The sequence below is a fragment of the Diospyros lotus genome, chromosome 3 (genome assembly GCF_014633365.1).
Source record: "Diospyros lotus cultivar Yz01 chromosome 3, ASM1463336v1, whole genome shotgun sequence".
NCBI classification, from domain to species: domain Eukaryota; kingdom Viridiplantae; phylum Streptophyta; class Magnoliopsida; order Ericales; family Ebenaceae; genus Diospyros; species Diospyros lotus.
In genome coordinates, this window is record NC_068340.1 from 31959247 (window position 1) to 31983096 (window position 23850).

At 38.4% G+C, this 23850-nt stretch overlaps 1 protein-coding gene across 1 annotated transcript in view; it reads right to left on the reverse strand.

Annotated features, from left to right (window-relative positions):
• Window positions 1-969: 969 nt before the first annotated feature.
• Window positions 970-23850, reverse strand: part of LOC127797097 (sister chromatid cohesion protein SCC4) — a 28916-nt gene continuing 6035 nt past the window's right edge. The window contains exons 3-13 of the mRNA XM_052329628.1: window positions 15325-15466; window positions 14954-15070; window positions 11696-12197; window positions 10813-10851; window positions 10532-10653; window positions 7956-8102; window positions 6866-6955; window positions 6651-6775; window positions 2874-3079; window positions 1632-1756; window positions 970-1491 (exon numbers count right to left, since the gene is read on the reverse strand). Of these exons, the coding sequence (XP_052185588.1) occupies window positions 1309-1491; window positions 1632-1756; window positions 2874-3079; window positions 6651-6775; window positions 6866-6955; window positions 7956-8102; window positions 10532-10653; window positions 10813-10851; window positions 11696-12197; window positions 14954-15070; window positions 15325-15466 (1798 nt within the window). The 3' untranslated portion in view covers window positions 970-1308. The remainder of the gene's footprint in view (window positions 1492-1631; window positions 1757-2873; window positions 3080-6650; window positions 6776-6865; window positions 6956-7955; window positions 8103-10531; window positions 10654-10812; window positions 10852-11695; window positions 12198-14953; window positions 15071-15324; window positions 15467-23850) is intronic.

A 23850-nucleotide genomic window follows, 5' to 3' on the forward strand; every position in this document is an offset into this window, starting at 1 on the left:
TAATAATAATATATTTATTATATATTTCGAGTCAAACAATTTATTTAAAATTATTTTGTATTGCTTTATGTTTAAATAAAAATAACACCTCTTAGGCTCTGTTTGTTTTGCCACAAATTGTTTCTAATAAAGTATTTTACTTATTATTTAATAGTGCTTGCAAGGAAAAAAATGAGTAAAAAAAAAAATAATATATATATATATATATATATACTATTTTTAAGCTAAAGAACTAGCATGGTTATTATTTGGTAGGTGATAAGCAAAAAGTTTATTATTTTCACTTACAAAAAAACAGTTACCTAGAAAATTTTGGAAATTCATTTTCGGCCGAAGACTGAAATTAAAATCCCCTTTGTACATTTACAACACCTTTTTAATTTTTTAGGATTTGATCTCCTTAATATAAAATATAACATGCTTAATATAAAAATAATTTCTCCAACAATATGTAAAATATATATTGTTTTAACGTATATATTTTATGTTTCGAAAGTTTAAATAGCAGCCAACCACAAGAAACATAAGAAAAGTTTTTCTATGGACAAGTTATTTTGATATAAATATTTAATTTAATATAAAACTACAGGAAGAAACTACATGACACGAGACTTCCGATTTGGCAAAGGTCAAGGGCCATTTTTTAGTTGAACCAATACCCTTCCACTTCCAGTGTGATAAAACAACAATTTTACCATGCATTCCTTATCCAAGGCTCATCCTCGTTAAATTGATCTTTTATTAATACAATATTATTTGAAAAATCATACTGAGTAACCATTTTATCTTCGGACTCAATTTCACACCAATCAATCATCCCAAATAAATAAATAAAAGCATTCTTACGGTGCATAGACTATTAGTATTTTTCGTATTACCATATTAATATGAACTAAAAATAATACTACATAATATTGGTAACTGTTAATAGCACAGCTCCTGCAGACACCTTCAATGGCCCAACAACTATTGCATGATGTTGAAACTGGCCATATAAAAGATAATACGATTACATACCTACACTAGATTTAGAGAGCATAATCAAAGGCAGAGCAGTCAAAATGAAACATAGTTAACTGCAGAGAAACAGCTTGAACATCTATGTACAACTGCACTGTCAATTAGCCAAATCAACCTGAAAGCCAAGAGAATATATACAAACAGATTATCTTTAATTGAAGATGAGACATCTATCTTGCAACAATTGCCTATTCCCCCAAACATTAATCAACCCAACCTTGACCACTTTCAGGATGGCAATGGAGCGAACATTGATCTCCCTAGACTGGCATATTTGCAGATCGGGGACTATATTTTTCTCTTCCCCCGTCTTCCGATGTCTAAATCCATGAGCCTTGATGGAGCAGGTGCTGTAGCTGACAGACCAACAGATTCTGGAATGTCAAGACTGATACCCGTTGATGGGCCGGCCATTACACGCTTGATGTCAACTTCATGCAGCTGATGAACATGAATTGTCGTTTTGTCGATCTGCTTAAGGTGAAATAAATTAGTGAAAATCGGCCAGAAAATAGATCTTACAATCCATTCATACTAATTTGCCCAGCTATAATATGGCTGATTCTTCATAGAAGGCCAGAAGTATAACGAGTACAATATGAAAGCCTCACCAGTTCTATATGATGAATGGATGAACGAGCATCATCAAGTCTCTTCTGCAGCTCCCCCATTTTTTTGTTTTGATATTCAAGGTTCTCCATTTCATTGCCTTTCTCACCTAGTTGCTGATACAAAGCTGCACAAAGTAGATGTTATAAACCAAATGAACGGGCACCATAAAAGAATGAACAATCACTGCCAAACCACTGGCGTGAAGTGGGGGATCCCACTGTCAAATCATGTGGCATATGGAGCTTTTTTTACACTTTTTGTGTGCAGTGCGTGACACAAGCTACAATTATTCGATTTTTGGAGTTGTGGAGTTTGGCTTGCCAAATAATAGACAGCTTTATGCGTGGAAGACCATTCTTTTTTGTATCTTCCGACATATTTGGAGGCAGAGTGAATTTTGAGAGCTTTTGAACGTGTAGTTAGTATCTGTCAGTTTTATCATCTTAAAGGAACTATTCTTGTTTCCCCTTTTACATGGCTTAGGGATATTTCCTTTTTCTTCTCAAGTTTTTTCTGAGTTTCATTGACTCTCTCTTTGTAGCAGTTCAGTCCACTTTCTTTTCTTCTTTCTTCTTTATTTTTTTTTTTCATACAGTTTTGCCCCTTTTGGCTGTTCTCTTAAATACAGTGTTATTTATCCAACCAAAAACCAAAAAAGAAAAAGAAAATCTCTCAAACCACTGCTTAGCCATGTTCTTTTATCTACTACTTGTTCATAATTTGCCTTTTCAAGTAGACGCAAAAATCTTATATGATTGTATTGGTAATGCAGACGACTTGGACACTTAAAGCAACAAAAGAGAGAAATTCAAGTGGTCATGTTCTGGTAAGGTTCTAAATCATAGAATGGTTCAAGTGCATCATGTAAGTTGTCTTATTTATGAAAAATGATATTGCCACTATTCCAAGGACTTAGCTAATATAATATCAGAAGAAGGAAAAAAAAATAGTGGAATAATACGCAGAAGATAGTGCAATAACATGAAGATGATCTAATTTATAATATAAAACATAATTTATCGAGTGCAATATTAACACTGAGAAGAAAGGATAAGAAAACATCATGGAACTAATATACACCCATAAGAAATCAGAAGATGCTTATTCCAGTTCATTTGGTCATCCCATTGAAATACCTTATTCTTAGCACCTCAAACGATTTGTTCCTCAGTCAAGCTTTATTCCCCCCTCCAAAAAAAAAAAAAAAAAAAGAGAAAGAGAAGAACATGGGAAAGACATACCTGTCAGATTTGACAACACCCAGATCTGAGTGGGGATATCATAAAGCTTTTTTGCCAATGTAAGGGCAGATCTCAATATCTCCCTGGCTTGGCCAGTGTCGCGAAGAGCAAGTGCCAAATTGCCAAGGATAGTCAAATACTGCGAAACAAGCTGAAGATTTCCCAAATGAATATGCGTCAACTGCAAGCCAGTAGCTAGCCCAACTCTGCAACCAACTTGTCACCCAGTGAGAGAGAGAGAGAGAGAGAGAGAGAGAGAGAGGAGCTGTAGAGATAGTACAGACACTCAACCTCCATGGAACTAGGGGTAAAGGTCCACAATTATGGGTCACACTAATGGGATGGCCATTGTTAAGGCACTATGATAATCTCCTGTTTCTATCCATAATATATAAAAGCTAGTGTTGTATTGAACTCCAAAATGGTGTTTCAAATTGCTTGGCAACTGGAGAGAATTTTCATAAATACTAAATTAGACGGGGTACACATATATCAGGTGCAAATATGCATTTTTAAGTGTCCAATTCAAATAATTCTTGTGATGACAAACACTAGGATATTACTAAATTTCATATTTCTTGAAAATATTTGGTGTCCCTAGAATTGGACACTGAAGGCTTTTTGAGTCATGCGTACTCTTATGCTGAATTCTACCGCCTACAAGTTACATATTTATCTGTTGCATGTCCAACTAACTAGCCATATTAGACGTATCCCACATCCCAAACCAAGTGCAAGTGCCCAGATAAAGTAAACTCAAGTTTCAAAGAGTTCATTTCTATTTAATATTTCCATTTTATTCTAATAGATAAGAATCTGAATTTGAGTGCTTGACGTCCACAGCTAAAAAATATAATAACAAAAGTGGCATATTCTGCAACTTTTCAGACAAATGTTTATAACCATGAAGCAGTGCAACTATGCATCTGGACCAACCCTACTCCAGGTCTTTCCACCAAAGCTGAAGCTTAAAAAAGATATTAAACAAATAAAGAATATAATATGTAACGTCCCGTAAATGGTAATTAATTTAATTTTGGGGTAATTTGAGTTAAAAGAAATATTAAAATAATTTGTGGTGATTAAATAAAAATAAATTATGTGATTTTAAGGAAATAAGAAATTAAGGTATTGATTAATTATTTTAGGAATTTCTGGAATTAGAAAAAAATTGAAATAAATTAATTTGTGTGATTTTTAGAAGTTTCGGGCATTTCTGCAATTAATATAGGGGGTGAGAGTGCAATTAATGGAAGTTTGGGGGTGCTGGCACGAGTTGCGGAAAAGGCCAAACATCACTTTAAATATAACCTAAGTCATATATAGGTTGAAGAAGCATGCAGGCGCGAGTGGTCGCGTGCGAGGGTGACCAGGCTGCGGGCGTGGGATCGAAACCGCGGGCAGGCGCGCGAGGGGGGGGATTTTTGGTTGATTTAATTCAGCCCCTAGACGTCAAAACGACGTCGTTTTGATTGAGGCCATGGCCTCCCTAGCGTTGCCACGTGGCCGCCCCTCAACCGCTTCTTTTGCACGGATTTGAGCCCGATTTCAGGCATTTCTTTTTCAAACGAACAGCAGCAAATTTTCAGAAAGAAAGCAACGAGCTCGCGACGTGAAATTGAGAAATTTGGGCTTCAAAAATCAGATTAAATCAGGTTTAATTCCGGATTTAATTATCCAAGTATGTAGAGCAGCTAGTGATTAATATTCTCTGTGGTCGAAATTTTATTTAGAGCCTAATATTATTAATTTTGGCAATAATTGAGATATTGCAGTTTGTATAATTTTGACCGCGTTTGGTCAAATCGAGTCTAAGGCTATCTTCGGAAAGGCAAGTTCTTTATACCCTCATTGTCGATTCTTTCGTTATCAATTTATTTGACTTCCCTTCGTTGGTTTCGGTTGTTAATAAATTATGAAATTTAAAACGGTTTGTTTTAAAATTTAATTTATTAAACCGGTCTCGAGGGTTTTATTCGTTGGTTGCCTATGGGAATGATGCCGTACTCACCCGGGGCTAGGTTCTTAGCTATTCGGGTATTATTATGGATTTTTGATTATTTATTGGCTAGAGCGGTTGTGCAATAGGGGCAAGAATCGGCTGTTCGGTGACGGAGTGACTGTCGTACGGTCTATCTTAGGCCGTCAAATGGTATCTCCTGATCACTGACCGCTGACCGGTGCCAAGCACTGTTGACTGGCTCTGCCTGTTACGTGATTATAGCATGATCTGGTATCATTTTATTCTTGTAGCATGGTTTGATATGCACATGGGTACGGGCCGCATGCTGGGATTTATCATGTTTTGGTTATGCTTGATCACGACATTCTAGCTTGGTTAGGTTGCATCCAGCACGGGCATATGCATCGCGTGTGATTTACTATATGGGCGGAGCATGGCCTGATGCCTGGATGTATGGGCGCCTTGTATCACGTTGATGCTCATTACGCCATTGCATTTTATATGCATTGCATGGTTACTGGTAGTATTTAGTTCTCGGACAGGAGTACCGTTCCGAGGGAGCCTATGGCTCGGCTGTCGGGAGTACCGGCAGGGATACGGGTGACGGGAGTACCGACCCAGGACAGTGCGCACAGGTTTGTTGGAGATCTATGTTGCCTTTCAGGGCTAGCGGCAGATTGGTCTGGGACTTGGGTGCCAGATATCTTATGTGGGCCCCAAGGACCGGTATGTGTTTTTATTATGCGGCACTGTTGCGTTGTTGCGTCACATGGCTTGTGTGTACATGTGGGTTTATATTTGGGGTGATCTCCTCTTCTATTTCATTTACAGCCTTCATTTTCATATAAACTTGCTGAGTCTTGCGACTCACCTTACTTTCCATCATTCCAGGTAAGGGTAAAGCAAAAGTCGAGGGCGAGGACCGCGCCATCTAGCAGTCAGCCGTGTCGGTAGGGTGTACAGTTAGATGTTCTGTTAGGAGTTCTGACTCTCATTTTTGACTGTGCCCAGTTGTTCCTTGTATCTTTTATTTGTTGGCACAAGGTGTCTGTATATTTTTATATACTCCTTGACCGCTGTTCCAGCGGGGTACTTGTGGGCGTGCATGTATATTGTTTTGCTTTCGCTGTTGTATTTTTCGTATGTATGCATGCCAGGGTATTTTTGTCTTATATCTATTTCTCTTTCCTCTATGTAAGCGCTTTCGTTCGGATAGACCGGGTGGTTGGGATATCCGGGCGGGGGTGCTTACATAATAACTTGTGCCTTTGATAGGTCAGTCTCACATATGCAAAATCTACTTCAAAGCCTCATTATGTCACCTGCCATTAGGCCTCTGAAAATATGCAGCCCAATGGAACAAATCCAACTTAATATGCTTCCCCAAATTGCTTGCTTACATGGTCTACCTACTCCCACATTTGACCTAACCATCTGTTTAGATAACAGAAATTACCCCCCATCACTAAGTCAGATTCCCACTTGGTCCATTGGGAAAAACCCAGAGCAAACACTTCAGAATCCATAAAACATGCCATGAAGTTTCTCTCAAACTCAAAAGCCTCTTACTTTCTCATAATACATCACCTTGGACCACAATCTAGTGTTCCCATGCTAGTCACAAGAAGTCACCACAGAATATGCGACACTATTGAAATCTTGGTCTTCATAAACACACTTAAGGAAAAAGGTTCATAGATTCAAATGCTATGAGAAATCAACAGAATGGTTTTGTACAGCAGCAGTAGGGCACAAAGTATCTCACAGTGAATGCCTATCCACAAACAATTTATAGAGAGCTTGGATATATTTACCGGGCTTCTTGTAGATTTTGCTGCCTCATTAATAGAAAGCCATATGCAAAGAGAACACTGGTTTTCTCTCGGATGCCAACAAAAGAATCCATCATTTCATAAACTGGTCTAATCAAATCCAAAGCCTGTATTCGGAAAGTACAGCTTTGATATTAAGCACAGTAAAAATATTCTAAATGTGACAAACATGTTGATAATAACAGGAACTATTTCACCTGTGCAGAAGATTCTGAACCACCAATGCAAATGTAAGAGACAGCAGCATAAACTTGGCACATAGCTTGTAGTGATTTGCTTTGAGTCAGCTAAATGTAGAAACACACTGGACATCGTCAGTTAGATTTCATGATAAGGATCCATCTTAATCTCTCTCTTCCCATAGAAATCATGTTAGACCAAAACTAACTATTAGAAACATACAAACATGAATATTAAGATCTTGACACAATCATTTTTCTCCCTCTTCTTGCATCCTCACTTCAACCACTTTTCAGTCACCAAGAGAGGAGGAACAATTATCAATTTGTACCACGTACTATATCATAACTTATTATTCCACTTAAAATCACTAAGACATTAGGAGAATGAGTTAACAACCTAAAGAAGACACACGGATCCTGTTTCTTACAATAATTGGAAGAACCCAATTGGTTCCAGATCACTAAGATTAGAAAGCAAAAAGATAAAACTAAGACTACCGATTGGCTCAACTTGCAACTTTAGCCTCCTCTATCAAGTAGTTACGGAGGCAAACAAGCTTGCGAAAGATATCACAATAGGAGTGGCCCCATTTTAGGAAAATTCAAAAACATAAAAGTGTCAAATATCTCAAACTTGGCACATTCAGTACGTTGCTTCATTACTAGAAGACTGTTGTGAAGAATTCACACTGTTTTCCAGTATTACCATCACAGTAGTAATCTGTACAATCAGAAGGAAATCCTCATTTGGTACAAAAGAGAGTATCTCATATATCATCTCCAGTTTGATTTATTTCTGGGGTGCTTAGAGTTCAAGAATCCAAAAGTTTGCCCCATTTTTTCCTTTTTAGATAAATTAAGAGAGTGGGAATTATTTTCCCTTCTTTTTTTCAGCTTAATTGAGAGGATGGGAAAGTCATTTCAAGTAAAGGTGGTTAGAATTCCTCTTTTATTTCTGATTGCAAGTGTAATACCAAACAGTCTCAGCAAAATGATGTGGTGGAGCATGTTGAAACAGCTATTCAAACCAAAACTTCAATTCTAGCAACAATACATTAACCAGTACATAAACTCTCCAAGCTGCTGAGGGTATTTACCAACATACCTTTGCTGATTCAATAAAATGAAAAGCAGCTTCACTATAGCAGCCAACAGAATGAGCATATTGCCCTCTAAGCATCTCAATAATGCTCTCACAAGCTTGTAAAATTGTTGGAAAGCGAATGAACCAATTTCTCATCTGCACCAAAGCCTGCAAACATACTTATCACGTTCACCATTTATATTTCGCAAGCAATATCTTGATCTACTAGTGAATCTATGTATAAGGACAAAACAAGGCAGATTAAAAGGTCAGATATGTGAACAGCAGAAGAAACAAACAATTGGCAGAATGTTATTATAGGTCCCTTTCAACATTTCTAAGGAGGAAGTTTGCATTTTTTTTTTTTTCTTCTAACTCTTTTCAACTAACTACAATAGAATGGGAATCAAAGATTTACAGAACAGATACAGAAAGGAACACAGAATGCTGCCAGTAGTATAGGTACCTTTCAACATCTATAAGGAAGAAGTTTGCATTTTTTTTTCTTCACTCTTCAACATGTATAATAGACTGGGAATCAAAGGTTTAAGAGTATAGAGACAAAAATGAACACAGATACAAAATACCCTAGACACACTGGCACAATAATTGCCAAAAAGATTAGAACATGACAAAGGAAAGCAGACGTCAAATTGTAAATTACAGATCTTATAAATATACATAAGAATAACCCACATTTTACAGATTAGGAAATCATTGTATTAAGTTTTAATTTAATTTTAGAAAACTCTATTCGTAAAATGTTATGGAAGTAGGGAGGAGTAATATATAAATCCATATCATTTTTATTACTACAATTTATCCTCAACTTATTTTTCCGTGCTTCTAATTTGTAACATCTGATGATAGACAGGTTTCCCCAAGTGTTCATAGTTAAAAAAAGAGTGTCCCTAGGGTGAGGCTCTCCACTTTGCAAGGAGTAGGAGAGGGTCATTTTTGTATTCAACCTTACCCATGCTTTACAAAGAGGCTATTGTCACAACTTGAACCCATGGCCTTCCAGTCAGAAAGGAGTAACTTTACCATTGCTACCAAAACTTTGGTTAAAAAAGACTAGAAGATAATAAGATGCATTTAGAGTGCCAAACACATATTTTGGAAGTGACCAATGAATGTTGGTGTATTGGCACCAGGGTCCAGGGCTACAGAATGCCTTTATACAAAGGTTCAAAGTAAAGCGTAGTTACCAACTTAGAAAAAGGAAAAAGGCATAAGAAAACAACCTAATACTTTTCATTTATCTACACAAAAGAGACCCAAAAAATCCAAAAAGCAATTAAGCAACCTAGAAAACCAACCGTGCAAGATGTGCACAAAATACTGTTTTCACTTGAGAGGTGGCTCCTAAACTCTTATAAAATATCTATATCTTCAATCTCTAAATTGGCCATAGAGCATACCAAATAGCTGATATTCATCTTTCTTTATTTTCTTACCAAATCTTGTCATCCACCAACCATCATTGAAGGGCACGTTGTTCAATGTCAACCACATCTTGTTGCAGACAACCAAAGCCCTATCATTACTATTTTCCATTTAGATAATGAATGTAATTCCATAAAATTAGTTTTTAAAGAGAATGAAGATGATGAGATGTTTCTCACAAATGCTTTATCTCATCTCCAGAAATGTCCAAAGGTCCCTAAAATAGTGTTTGTTGACACTGGTTTGATTTTGATATGCCAAAATATTATGATTAATAGATATAAATAAGAAAGAAACGACAAAAATTAGTATATGAAATTTTAGTGTATTTCATGTGTTTCCACGTCTGAGAGATTGACCAATAATATAACAGCAGATACAAGAAAACAAATTCAATTTTCAAGGAAATTTCCTAGTTTTTCATTCTTTGGTATAGATTTCTCTTACAACAATTTTTAATGAATTTCTTGGAAACAGGATGCCTCTTGAAGATGAAAAGTAGCTAAACTGTAGAAAGTTTGTAAATTTGTACTGCAAACCAGATCTCAACTTTTTATTCTTAAGGGTTTTTTTTTTATATATATATATATTTTAACTCAATCTAAATGTGTTTTTTTTTCTTTTTTTCTTTTTTTTTTTTTTTTTTGGGGGGGGGGGGGTGGGGTTGGTTTACCTCCTCCTTATGTAAGTACAAAGCAATAAATGGACAAGCCAATCGAAGCTGTGCAGAGATCAGACAGTTGATTGTCCAAGTGCCGACCACCATAAAAATACAAACTCATTTAAAATGAAAAATGGAAAAAAAAAAAAAGAAATAGTTATATTTACATGTCTACATATAAAATGTTTCACAATTCATCTAAAAATTATCCTATTAGGTTGATGTGTGGATCCATGAGTCTCAACAAAATTCTCTCCGAATTCTATAATGAGCTATTCATCATTAACTCATACTGTCAGAGTTAGTGCCGTAGTGGACTAGAACAAATGAGGGTTAACAAACAAAAAACTAGATTATAACTGTTTTAGCCTTCAAATAAACTAATTGGATAAACCTGTTGGTACAACTATCTTTCCACAGTCAGTCAGAGCAACATGATAAAGATATGTAACACATTCAGCTATTAGAGAAAATGGAGCTCAGAACCAACCTCTTGGGCTTCAACAAATTCAGATCGGGTGAGCTCCACAGCTACTTTATTCTCAAGGAATTGCATCAAAAGCATCAAAAATATACCAGCCATCCAAATGGCAGAGTGCTGCAGATCCACTTCTGCTTGACAAAACAATCCACAAAAAGCTCATGTCAGTACCATCAAGGAAAAAGGTTAGACAAAATGAAGCACCTCCACGTAAAATATAAAAAATGTTAGAAATCAAAAACAATGACGAAACTTGGATTTTGTTAATAATCAAGAATGTGGAGGCTCACCTCTCACACCATCACTGATTCCAAGCTTCACCAGCTCATCTGCACATGAAAAATCATTCAGGTTTTGAATGTGTATAAGTGGTTAAAGCTTGGTTAATTAAAAGTCCCAGATGCTTTCAAATGGAAACTCATGAACTTTTCAAATAAGTTGCTACACATCAATATATGGACCATTGTTCCATTCAATAGTCTGCACCCTTTATCCAAGATACTTCAATCACATCAATATCTGGACGAATTTTCCATTCAATAGCCTGCACCCTTTATCCAAGATAATTTAATCACACCCCGTGAAATAAAGTGCATGGTGTGTATATATCAATTAAAATAACATACCACTAGCCTCCATGCATTGGTCTCTAAAATTTTCAGAAAATTCTCCACAACGATCAATGACATAAGCTAAAACTTTTTGCATGACTATAGAGAGGAACTGCATAAATATGACAGATTATGTTCCCTATTTTGGGGCAAAATTTGCACAGTATCTCATGCCTCATGATGAAATTCTCTAGTAGACATATAGTAAGTTAAAAGTACCACTGCACAAGTACAGGTATCTCAAATCATCTATTTTCATTTGTTATTGCATATTCTTTCAAGTATGTTTACAACTGGGACAATTCAGGACATCAGAGCTCAGCAAGGACAGCAACAATGGACTCACCTGCATAGGCTCACTACCAATGGGTATAAATGAGGACAAGAAAGATGATTAGTGATGTAATCTTAAACCATGTGGGGAGTCAGAACCAAAGGAAATAATGTAAACCCATTACTTCACAAACAAAATCAGGATACATGGCTATGTGCAGGTGAGGATTCAACATGACAGAAGCAGACACATGCCACTATTGTCTTGTCTTAATTTCATAAAACCAACCTTTGATGGTCTGCAGACCAGATTGAATCCGCTTGCCACACTCCTTAAGAAGTCCTTTTGGACGCCCAGAAAGGACAGCCATAAGCTCAATTAATGCAAAGATAGCACTTTTTGGGAGCCACTCCCCATCAATTGGAGGTGGTGCCAACTCAAGTTTATCTGCCCAGGTCCGTCTGACATTTCCAAAGTATGCCGGTTCCAAAGATTCTTTCCCAGCTGAATTCATTCCAGTAATTTTACTGAGCTGTTCTTCAAGCTGAGCTTGTTTTTCAGAAAGCGCAGACCTCTCTCGATGGTGTAGGCCAGACCGAGAGAGACTAAGATTTAATGCATTAAGCTCCTTGGTCAGCTCCTGGATGTGCCGCATCTGTTGCATGTCAGCCTTCATAGCAGAATCCAAGTTCTCAACATGCTGGGAAGCACTCTTGTAATCGCATATACGGAGCAGATAAAATATGTGCAGCAGCTCATTGTAAAAGAATAAACCAACACATTGTTGTCTCTGTTACGGATAGGAGTTGTCAAAATAATAATATAGAAAAATGAAATAGTGAACAGGATAGATCATATTAAAAACCAAAAGAATGAATATTGGAATTCAGCAAAAGAGACATAACATGGTAAAGGCCAAAAGAACAAAAATTGAAATTCAGTAATAGCACATAAAACAAAGTTGGTTTGGTATGTGAGAACAATCAGCCCTAATGTAAAGTTGTCTACCAAGAGCTTGGGCACACAGCATGTGCCCAACAAATTTGGGGAACAAAATTTTTCTTACACAACGGTCAAGGAAACTGATTCAAACAAGATCTAACTTCAGGGTCCACAAACAGCCACATGACTACCAAATTACAGTAGCAAAATCTCACAAGAAAATTTTTATTATTTTTCCTAACAAGTAAATGTATTAAACAAACAAACCACCTTAAAGGGAGTAACCCTCCCTGACAATAGGTTAACTAGCTACAGACATGGATAAGTCAACCAAAAATTATACAAGAAAAAAGGACATAAACTTCCATACCAAACTTACCCTATAAGGGGACCAATTCAAGCATTTAAGACTACCCATCACCTCTAAGACCACATTTAGATGAAATAACATTCCTCTGAAAGCCCTCCCATTTTTTAATACCCAAACCACAAGATCGAAGGAGAACAATATTGATCCCAACTAAGTACACAAAAAAAAGAGGACAAGAAGTACATGGTACATGGGAATACTAGTGGTGTTGCCCTTCATAAGGACACTCTACCACCTTTAAATCATATTGATCCCAACAAAGTACACAAAAAAAAGAGGACAAGAAGTACATGGTACATGGGAATACTAGTGGTGTTGCCCTTCATAAGGACACTCTACCACCTTTAAATCATATTGCCTCTTCAAGAAGCATGTGGTTTGTATAACCTTGTCTAAGAACTTTGGAGTAATCAGTAATGAAAAATACCCATTGTAACTCATTGACCAGCAGTGATAATCCAATGGAAGAAATATAATACATGATGATCCTTGATCCCCCCTTGAGCCAAAACCGTATTCTGTCCATTAGATACAGAAGGAAGCCCCAATAGATATGGTCATAAGCTTTTTCAATGTCCTAATTACAAATAAGGTCTTGGCTCTTATCTTCAACCTAGTATTTAAGCATTCACTGGTCACCAACATGCCATCCAGAATATATCTATTCATCACAAAAGCGTTATCATGTTCTAGTACTGCTTTTGTAATAGCCATCTTCAATCTAATAATAGAACCTTAGCCAAGAGTTTGTACTCACTTCCTATAAAACTGTGGCCAAAAATCCCTTAGTTCTTCTGCCCATCCCTTCTTGGGAATAAGAGCAATAAATGAGGCATTTAGAATTTTTTAGATTTTCTTCCAAAAGCAGCAGAATTATAAGATTCTTGGATCGTAGTAAAAACATCTGTACCCACAAAGCCCCAACAATGACGGAAGAAATGATAAAACCATGGGTGGGGGGGCAGAGGCTTTGTCCTCTTATATCATTAAGGGCCTTCACAACTTCATCTTTTGAAGAAGGCCTCTACCCAAACTTTGTCAATAAGAAAAACTTTAAAATGCAAACCTGAAATAGGGATCCATTGGACTTCTTCCTTTAGTTAAGGCTCACATACAAATTGACAACACTATTACTATGTTAACTCCTTTCATAATTTCCTCAATCAATAAAAGCCAAGTATACAAAAACTTTACTAGAAATAAAAAGTCTTCAGATAAACTAATATTACTACTAAGTTTCAAAACAGAGACGCAAAGATAGTGAAGCTATAAACTAAGGATCACCACTAAAATGTTAGACAATCATCTATATCAAAATCAAGATACATGTCATGTTCCTAGGGTTTGCATAGGAAAATTGGAAGGAATCAGTAAGACAGATCAGAATAGAAAGAATTGGAGGGAGAGTTAGAAGAGAGGGAGAAATGCAGACAAAACAGAGAAAGAGAGAGAATCAGTGGGATCGGACGAGGGATCAGAGAATTTGAGAGAGAATCAGAAATTCAATTATCATTCAACCATATCATTCTCTAATTGATCTAACCTATTTATGGGCTACTCTACTGAAAGGTACAATCACTGAAACAGTAAAGTACAACAACTAACTAATTCATATAATACATAATTACGATTACATCCTTGGGGATCCTTGGGCTCGGGACAATATAGTGAGAATCCATAGCCAGTCAGCTGTATAAGAGCCTATTATACCAATCAAAGAAAGAGCTGTCAGACTTCCTGATGTATGAGCATATTCCTTGTAGCATACTAGTATATTGCAGCGTATGTGGAGGCCTGTCATGTCATGTATGGCCCATAAATCCCAACCAAGTTATTTTTAAAGGTAATATATAATGTGAAAAATGCCTTTAGAGCGTGAACCCAGCCACTCATACAAAAAGGAGTTGAAGGAACAGCTCATATGTTTCCCATCATACAGCTGTTCCCGTAATACTACTCTCAACGTGGATTATCCTAAATCAAGATCATCTAACAACTTTACGGAGGACTCAATAAAAAAGGACCTGAAAACCACTGTAAGCCGTTAACGAAGTCAGCATTACCACTGTAAACCAAAAAAAGGAGTAAATAGACTCCAAAATGTCAAAATACATAAACAATGAAGCAATAATGGTCAGACAACTCTCTATCCTTACAGTTATAGCACCAATACAAGTTTTACAAGGCATAAGCAAAACAGAAACTAATTTATAATAGAAAACATTTGGACTTACCTTGTCAGGCTGAATAGACTCCCAAACCACGTGACAGTTATTGACAGCTCTCTCAACCAAATTAACATCATCCCACTGCATGAGGTGCACGTGCAAGATAGAGGTTGCGAAGAACATCTGATCCACCAGTTGAAGAAGATATTTAGCAACATGTACAATCACATACTATTTTCACAGGTGCAACCTTCATCTGACAAAAGCAACAATCAGGCCAAATAAGAAATGACAAGGTATGCACCCCTGCCTCCTTGACAAGTGCATGGTTGATTGCAAGTAATTAAATACCACAAAATACACAACAAAAGGACTATCCATCTACATTCTATGTTATGATGCTGTCAATTAGTGACTGGGATCACATTCAAACATACCTGCAACTCTGGGTAGAACATTTGAGACGAACAATTGTATCCATTTTCCAAAGCAGAGATTGAACCATGATAATCTCCTTCAATTATCAGAGCATTTGCAAGCTGTGAATTGAAGTTGCAAGACCATAACTTTGCAGAATACCTTCAAGGGAAACCCATAACTGTCAAATTCGCAACAGAATCCAAGATAACATCTACAATATCTGCTATTTAAAAACAAATAATAAAAACAAACACTAAGGGCACATTTAGTACCCCTTACACTTTTAATTTTCTTCTTTCAATTCCATTATTTTAGAAACAAAACAAGAAATGGCGTTTGATTCTTTGGCCTTGATTACAAAAATGCTGAAAATTTTTAAAAATGTTAAGGGAAAAATGAAAATAATAAAAAGGTGTTTCCACATTTTCCAATCTGTTTTAAATTTCTTTCCTTGGTCCCTCCCATACCCTTCACACCACTAGACCAGAGAAGTTGCTGAGCTCCTTGTGACCCCACCTCACAGTTGCCAGAGCTAGGCAACCATCACCAATGGAGTCACTGGAGTCATGCGACTCCATTCATTGCAAGGGAGAAGGAAAAAATACCAAAAGAAAACAAAAATGAAAACTAAACATAAAAATTAAACCCAAAACTGAAAAAAAAAAACGGAAGAATGAACAGTGGGTCAAAACACCCCCAAACCTAATCACGGTCCAAACTGTTCAAAACTTGATTAGTAAAAATGAAGTACTAAACTAGCATGTGAAACTTTAATTGAGTTGAAACAAACCTAATATAAGCTAGTGCTACAAATATGTAAATGGAAAACAAGTCAGGATGATAGCCCACGTGTTTTCAACATTTATCTCACACTGAGATCATAGGTATCTGTCAGAGATCATAAAGAGTGATTGCAGATTTTAAGGGTTGTCAATCAAGCTATCTTTTTTGAATTATTTCCTAGTACATAATTAGAAGGTTAGGTGTACAGATTTGGTAGGTTCTGTAAATCAATTAGAGATTGTCTCCATTAGAGGAAATTCCTAAATTGAGAGTTTCCTATGATAGATTGGCTAAGTTTCTGTATATATACAATTCTAGACAGAATGAATAAAATTATTAAGCCTTCTCCCTAATTTCTAACATGGTATCAGATCTTTAGGGAACTCTCCATGGGCAACCCTTCTCCGGCCTTCATTGCCAATTATCCTCCTAACCTCCAGCCTTCATTGCTGTTCAGTTTTCCTGGCCTTACCTCCAGCCTTCATTACTGTCCAGTTTTTCGGCCTTCATCGCTCTATCACTAGTTGCCCTAAATTTTTTAGCAGCCCCAAAGGATGTCAACCACCTCTGCTGAAGTTGTCTCTCACTGCACCGGAGAATTACCGGCAAACCCAATCTCTGGCGAACTGCAGCAAATCAATGTTGCATACCAGTTCATTGGGAAGAACTATCTAAAATGGTCACAGCTGATCAAAACCATTTTAAAGGGCAAAGGCAAATTCAACCATATCATCGGAACTGGTCCTGAGGAAGGAGATCCCAATTTGGACTCATGGGATGAGCAGGATTTGATGATTATGGCTCGACTCTGGAGTTCTATGTCACCAGAAATACGTGACACATGTATGCTCCTACCAACAGCAAGGGAGGTCTGGGAGTCAATCTGACAAACTTATTCCAAAGTCAATGATGCAGCCCAGATCTATGAGTTGCGGATCAAAACCACCAAGTATGTAAACCTACTGAAGGGGCTGTGGTAGGAAATGGATCAATATCAGGTGATAAAGATGGTGGATAGTAAGGATGCTGCATTGCTTAAGGCATTCATTGAGAGGGATTGAACATATGATTTTTTGGGAAGACTGAATGCAGATTTTGATCCTGTAAGAATCCAAATCTTAGGTAAAGATGATCTACCCAATCTCAATGAAGTAGTTTCAATTTTCTTGGTAGAAGAAAGCAGAAGAGGAGTGATGTCGAAGACAAAAATCACTGGAGACATCAGGCATGCTGACAAAAACTGCAACCCGAGGACTGAGAGAAAACTGGAAGGCTGAATCCAAAACAGCAAGTGGGGAAGATAAGGACACTCTACGGTGTACCTATTGTAACAAACCGAGGCATACCCAAGAGAGATGCTGGAAATTGAATGGAAAACCACCAGCAAAGAGTGGGGAACCGAAGGAGGATAGAATAAGCCTTACAAAGGGCAAGCATACCAGGTGACTACACAGCAAGGAGCAGAGAAAGGCCTAGATTCAACAGATCTCAATAAAGAGGAGGTTGAGAAGTTGAGGAATTTTTTGGCAGCCCTTCAGAAACCATCAGGTACCTATTCATTGGTACATTTAGGTATATCTCCCCCCTCTCACTGTTTAACTGCCTCAGAAAAAGTGTTTAGACATTCATGGATTATTGACTCGGCAGACACAGCACAGATCATATGATCCATGCCTCTTACAATTTCAGCACTTATACTCATCCTAGTAATAGGAAAATAGCCACTACAGACGGCTCTTTGACCGCTGTAGCTGGAATAGGAGATATAAGACTCAGTCCAAATCTCACCCTTAAAAATGTCCTTCAAGTTCCTAAACTGTCCACAAGCTTAGTATCTATCACCAAGATTTCTCGAGACCTAAATTGCAAAGTTACATTTTTTCCAACACATTGTTTATTTCGGGATCAGGGCTCAGTAATGATGATTGGACGTGTGAGGAAAGGGAAAAATTGTACTATCTTGATGTGCTTGAGACACTAGACATCAGCAAGCAAAAACATCCCCTCACTCTCCTCTCCGAACACCATCAACCCATTGCTAAAGACTTGATCTGGCTCCACCATTATAGGTTAGGTCATCCCTCTTTTACAACTTTGTCAAATCACCAGATCTAACAAAGGGTTAGGGAGGCAAAGTTTCCAAAAATTAATAGAAATTATGGGAAGAGAAATTGGAAGAGAGGGAGAGAGAGAGAGAGAGAGAGAACGAGAGAGAAATGAGAATGAGAAGATGCAAAACAATTCAGAGGGAAAGAGTCATGTACTTCATCGCTGAATCCCATCCTCTAGCTATGGCCCTATATATAGCCTCATGGCCATCCACATGTACTCATGTGCAGTACAACAGAATTTGTAACCGCCTCTAGCTAGTGTTATACCACCATTGAGCTAAGGGCAACCATTTGTTCCAACTCTTTGGTTTGGCAAAGCATATACACCTTAAATAAGACTCCAAACACTGCTTTACCCTCTCTATCTGTCCATTCGTTTCTGGATGATACATATTCAACTTCACCCCCAAACTCTTAAATAATTCTTGTCAAAAGTTGCTATTGAAAATCTTATCCCTGTCTAACACAATGGATAGAGGCAGTCCGTGCAACTTAACAACCGAATCTAAAAACCCTCTAGCTACTTCCAAAGCTACGAAAGGATGTGCCAAGCTCATGAAGTGATTTAACTTGGTCAACCTATCCACCACTACAAGAATCACATCCTTCCCCTTCGATTTAGGTAATCCTTCCACGAAATCCATGGAGATTTGCTCCCATGCTTGCTCCGGTATGTTGAGTGGCTGCAGCAGACCCAGATAGGGAATCTGCTCATGCTTGCAGCGCTAGCAAATAGGACACCCCAAGACAATAGTGGTCACATCCCACTTAAGCCCCGGCCAATAAAAAAGCTGTCTCACCCTGTTGTATGTGACATTCAAGCCCGAATGTCCCCCTATAGGTGAATTGTGTAAGGATTGAAGGATCCTCTCCTTGAGTGGGTTGTTATCCCCTATCACCAACCTCCCTTTATACCTTAGTAACCATGCTGTTAGGGCGTAACCAGACTGATCTGAAGGTTGAATCGCCAACCGTGAGATGATATCTTTTATCCAAGTGGACTGCTCATAACTTGCTGAAATTTCCTTAACCCAATCAGGTATTACAGCTGAGATTGCTTGGCAAACTGCTCCTTCCTCCTTCCGGGAAATGCATCAGGCCACTATATTTTCCTTACCCCTTCTATATAGTATTGTATAATCCAGCCCAAGCAGCTTAGTCACCCCCTCCTTCTGCAGCTGCGTATGTAGCCTCTGTTGTAACAAGAACTAGAGGCTTTCGTGATCGGTTTTGATTATGAATTGGTTGCCCTCCAAATAATATCTCTATTTCTGTCAAGCCTTTGGATTGAGACTTGAATTTCCGATGTTTATGGGTAACGAGAAGGAAATATTGGGAGGGAAAGAGATAGAATTTGGAGGGAGAATTAAGAGGGAAAGAATTCAATGTTATTATCATGAATCCATCCCCATCCTCATGCATATAAGCCTTTTATAGGCCATGCATAGGCGGTAACAGCCTACACATGAGGTATGACAGTCCTCACCCCCACAACAGATCAGTTAGTTACACTGCTACTTGCAAGAAATTTAAAAAATGACAATAAAGACCCTTGGGTCGTGACAATTTCTCTACTGCTATTAGGACTGCCAACAATTCCTTGTCATATATGTTGAGGCCCAAGTGTTTTTGGGCTAAAGCTTGACTTAGGAAAGCCAAAGGTTTGCCCTTGCACCAAAACAGCCCCTGTTCCCGATTCACAATCATCTGTCTCCAAGATGAAGGGCTTTGAAAAATCTGGCAAGGCCAAGATTGGAGCCTGCATCATAGCCTTTTTCAGGGTATGAAATGCTTCCTCTGCATCACTATTCCAGCAAAAGTTATTTTCCTTAAGTAAATCAATGAGTGGCCAACTAATAATTCCATAGTTCCAAATGAACCTTCGGTAATACCCTATCAGGCCTAAGAAACCCCTCAATTCTTTGACAGATTGTGGTTTTGGCCACTCCAACATAGCTGCAATCTTTTTCGAGTGTACTTACTCCTCTTCCAATGATTATATGGCCTAGATATTCCACTTTTTCCTCTGCAAAGGTACACTTGGACCCTTTCACAAACAGTTCATTGGATCTAAGAATTTCAAAAGCCGCCCTCAAGTGGTTTAAATGCTGGTCCAAGGATGAGCTGTATATGATGATATCATGAAAAAACACAAAGATGAATTTCCTCTAGTAGGGGCTAAAGATGTGGTTCATCAAGGCTTAGAATGTAGCAGGGGCATTAGTTAGGCCGAAGGGCATGACTAGAAATTCATATAATCCTTGATAAGTCCTGAAAGCTGTTTTCTGAATGTCTTTAGGACTCATTCGGATCTGATGGTATCTAGATCTTAGGTCAAGTTTTGAAGAAATGGTGGCTTCAGCTAATTCATCAAGCAGATCTTCAATGATTGGAATAGGAAATTTATTTTTTACAGTGATGGAATTCAAATGACGGTAATCAATGCAAAACTGCCACCTTCCATCCTTCTTTTTGACTAATAGGATAGGAGAGGCAAATGGGTTTTGGCTTGGCTGAATGATAGATTTAGACAACTTTTATACCTCAGCTTTTTGTTTGGGTGGGTATCTATAAGAACGAATGTTGACAGGGTCTGCATTTGGTTTCAAATGTATGGTGTGATCAAGAAAACGGGCGGGCGGAAGGGTTGAGGGCTCCTTAAATATATCCTCAAATTCATTTAATAGTGAGTGTAAGGGATCACAAGAGTGTACCTTAGTGAGTGACTGCAGAGTGGAAGTTGATGTAGGCCATGGGGTGTCCTCAAGTTTATTGTTGTCTCCTTGCTACCCTCACCTCTACCTTCCTCGATCTCAACTGCATAAATTGAGTGTAACTAAGCTATTGAGGATTCCCCTTGTTGGATCTTCTGACCTGTCAAAATTTTGCATTCTCCAGTCTCCCAGCTTCCTGCTAATGTCAAGTCTTTTCCGTTCTATTTCAAAGGTAACCTCTAACTTATTAAAGTCAAAGATTAGAGGGCTTACCATTCTCATCCAATCAACCCCGAGGACAATATTGCAGCCTCCCAACTTAAGAATTCGCAAATCTGATGTGAACTCCTCTCCCTGCATCATCCACTTAAACCCTTGATGCCTGAGTGTGCTCATCGTCTTGCTACCATTAGCAACTGTGACTGATAAAGGGAGTGTCTTTGGTGTTGGGCATTGTAATTCCTTAGCTGTAACTTCATCTAGGAAGCTGTGTGTGCTCTCGCTATCAATAAGAATCATCAGCCTTTTCTTTCCCACCGATCCCTTCACCTTAATTATCTTCCCCGATGCACTTCCTTGTAATGCATGCACGGAAATCTCACAGTCCTCCTCTCCCGTAGCCTCCACCTCCCCTGCAGCTTCTACTTCCCCTTCTTCTTCTTCTTCTAGCCCTTCCATCTGAAGCAATTGTCTCCTGCATTGGTGACCTGGGCTATACTTCTCTCCACAACAGAAACATAATTCGAGTTGCCTTTTCCGCTCCATGGATAAAGACTTTACTGGGGCTGGATTTGGGGTGGTCTTGGGCATCATATTTCCTTTTTGTTGACCCGAATTGGCAGCCTTATATGCTTCTCCACTACCTACCAGCGGGCTGCTTGTGTTTAGACCCTTTGGCACAATCCTATGCTTCTTGAGAAGTGCTTCAAGGGCCAATTCATGCAATTTAGCCTTCTCTGCAGCCTGACTAATGGTGGTGGGCTGCATCATCTTGACTATTGGTCTTAGCTCCTCATTTAACCCACTGATGAAGCTGGACACAAAATAGGATTCGTCCAATGTGGGGTGAACGACATCTATCAGCAACTTAAGCTCCTCAAACCTGGTTAAATACTCGTCCATCGTCCCCTCCTACTTCATTTTGTTAAATTCTTCAATAACATATGCCATCTTTCTTTCCTCGAATCGCAAACAGAGGCCTTCTACAAACTCCGGCCAACTTAGTATCATCCTCCAACTCAATCCTTGAAACCAGGTATCAAGTGTGTCATTTAGATAGGCAATTGGGATGTTTACCTTTTGTTCCTCTGCCACTCGATATTGGTAAAAGAAACGTTCGCACCTTCTTACCCACCATCTTGGTTTGTCTCCTTCAAATACCTGGATGTTGAGTCCCAGCATTGAAATCAGGTTAGGATTGATACAACACCCCATGCCATTGGATCCGGCTCTAATTTCGACCACTCCTCTGTTTCCACCTTAGCCTGGGGTGCGTTGCCTAGTTCGACCCCCAGCAAGTATTGGGTTCGGATTGGCCCTCGGCAGAAAATCCGCCGACAAGCTTGCAGTAGGCAGCCTGAAAAACAAGGTCAATATTGTGCTTAGTTGCTACCCGAATCCAGAAAATTCCTTCCGGTGATGGGAGAAATCCTCTCTCAATTTTCTTTCCACCGCCATAGTTTCTGCTCGGCCTTGACTCACTTCTTCTTGGGTGTGGCAAAGGCTAAGCTCCATTGTTTCCAGTCTTTCCTCCATCTGCCCCTGGTTCTCTCGAATGCCCAATTCCATCACATCCAATCACCATTCCATCTATTTCATGCGTGTCCCTTCCGCCAGCGCTGACTACCCACTTGCCTAGAATGATCACCGATGATAGTCGGTCATACTCAGCCCAATTAATCTCCAACTCTTCGATATTAATCGATGTATTCTTCCAATCAAAACTACACCAAATTCCGATTGCTCGGAACCTATGGCTCACCGGAATGCATGAACTGTTGGTCAAGAATCACCGAGCTCTGATACCAATTGTCAAATCACTGGATTCGACAAAGGGTTAGGGAGGTAAAGTTTCCAAAAATTAATGGAAATTGCTGGAAGAGAAATTGGAAGACACAGAGAGAGAGAGAAGATGCAAAAGAATTTAGAGGGAAAGACTCGTGTAATTCATCACTAAATCCCATCCTCTGGCTGTGGCTCTATATATAGCCTCATAGCCATCCACATGCACCCATGTGCAGTACAACAGAATTTGTAACAGCCTTTAGCTATTGGACAATTCTATAACAGAATTATAACAAGAAGAAAAGGTAAAATTACAATAGCTACCATTGGCATGTGACAAGCTCTTGCAGTTATCTTTCCTTTCTTGTTCAAAGGATAAGAAAATAAACACTTTGTGTGTGATGTGAGATCTGTGAGTTAAAATAAACATAAGCGTTCAGTTTTTCCCCTTATAAAAGAAGTTTGGTTCCCTTTGAATTGATTCATAGTGACATTTGGGGTCTTGCTCCAATTCCTAGTCTTTTTGGAGCTCGTTTGTTTGTAACATTTATTGATGATTGTACTCAAGCGACTTGGTTGTTTTTGCTCAAATCCAATAGTGAAGTCAGTACTATAATGCCCAACTTTCTTTCCATGATCAAAACCCAATTTAGTGTCTAAATTAAACGATTTTGTTCAGACAATGCCAGAGATTACTTTAATCATACTTTGTCAACCTATTTCCAAAGGGAAGGGATTATTCACGAGTCTTCTTGCATCTATATTACTCAATAAAATAGGATAGCTAAAAGGAAAAAACGGTCACCATCTCTCCACAACCTAGGCATTACTATTCCTACGAAGTGTGCTAAAACATTATTGGGGGAAAGCAATTCTCATAGCCACTCACATTATCAACCTGCCTTCCTGCTCGAGTATTGAATCCCCAAAG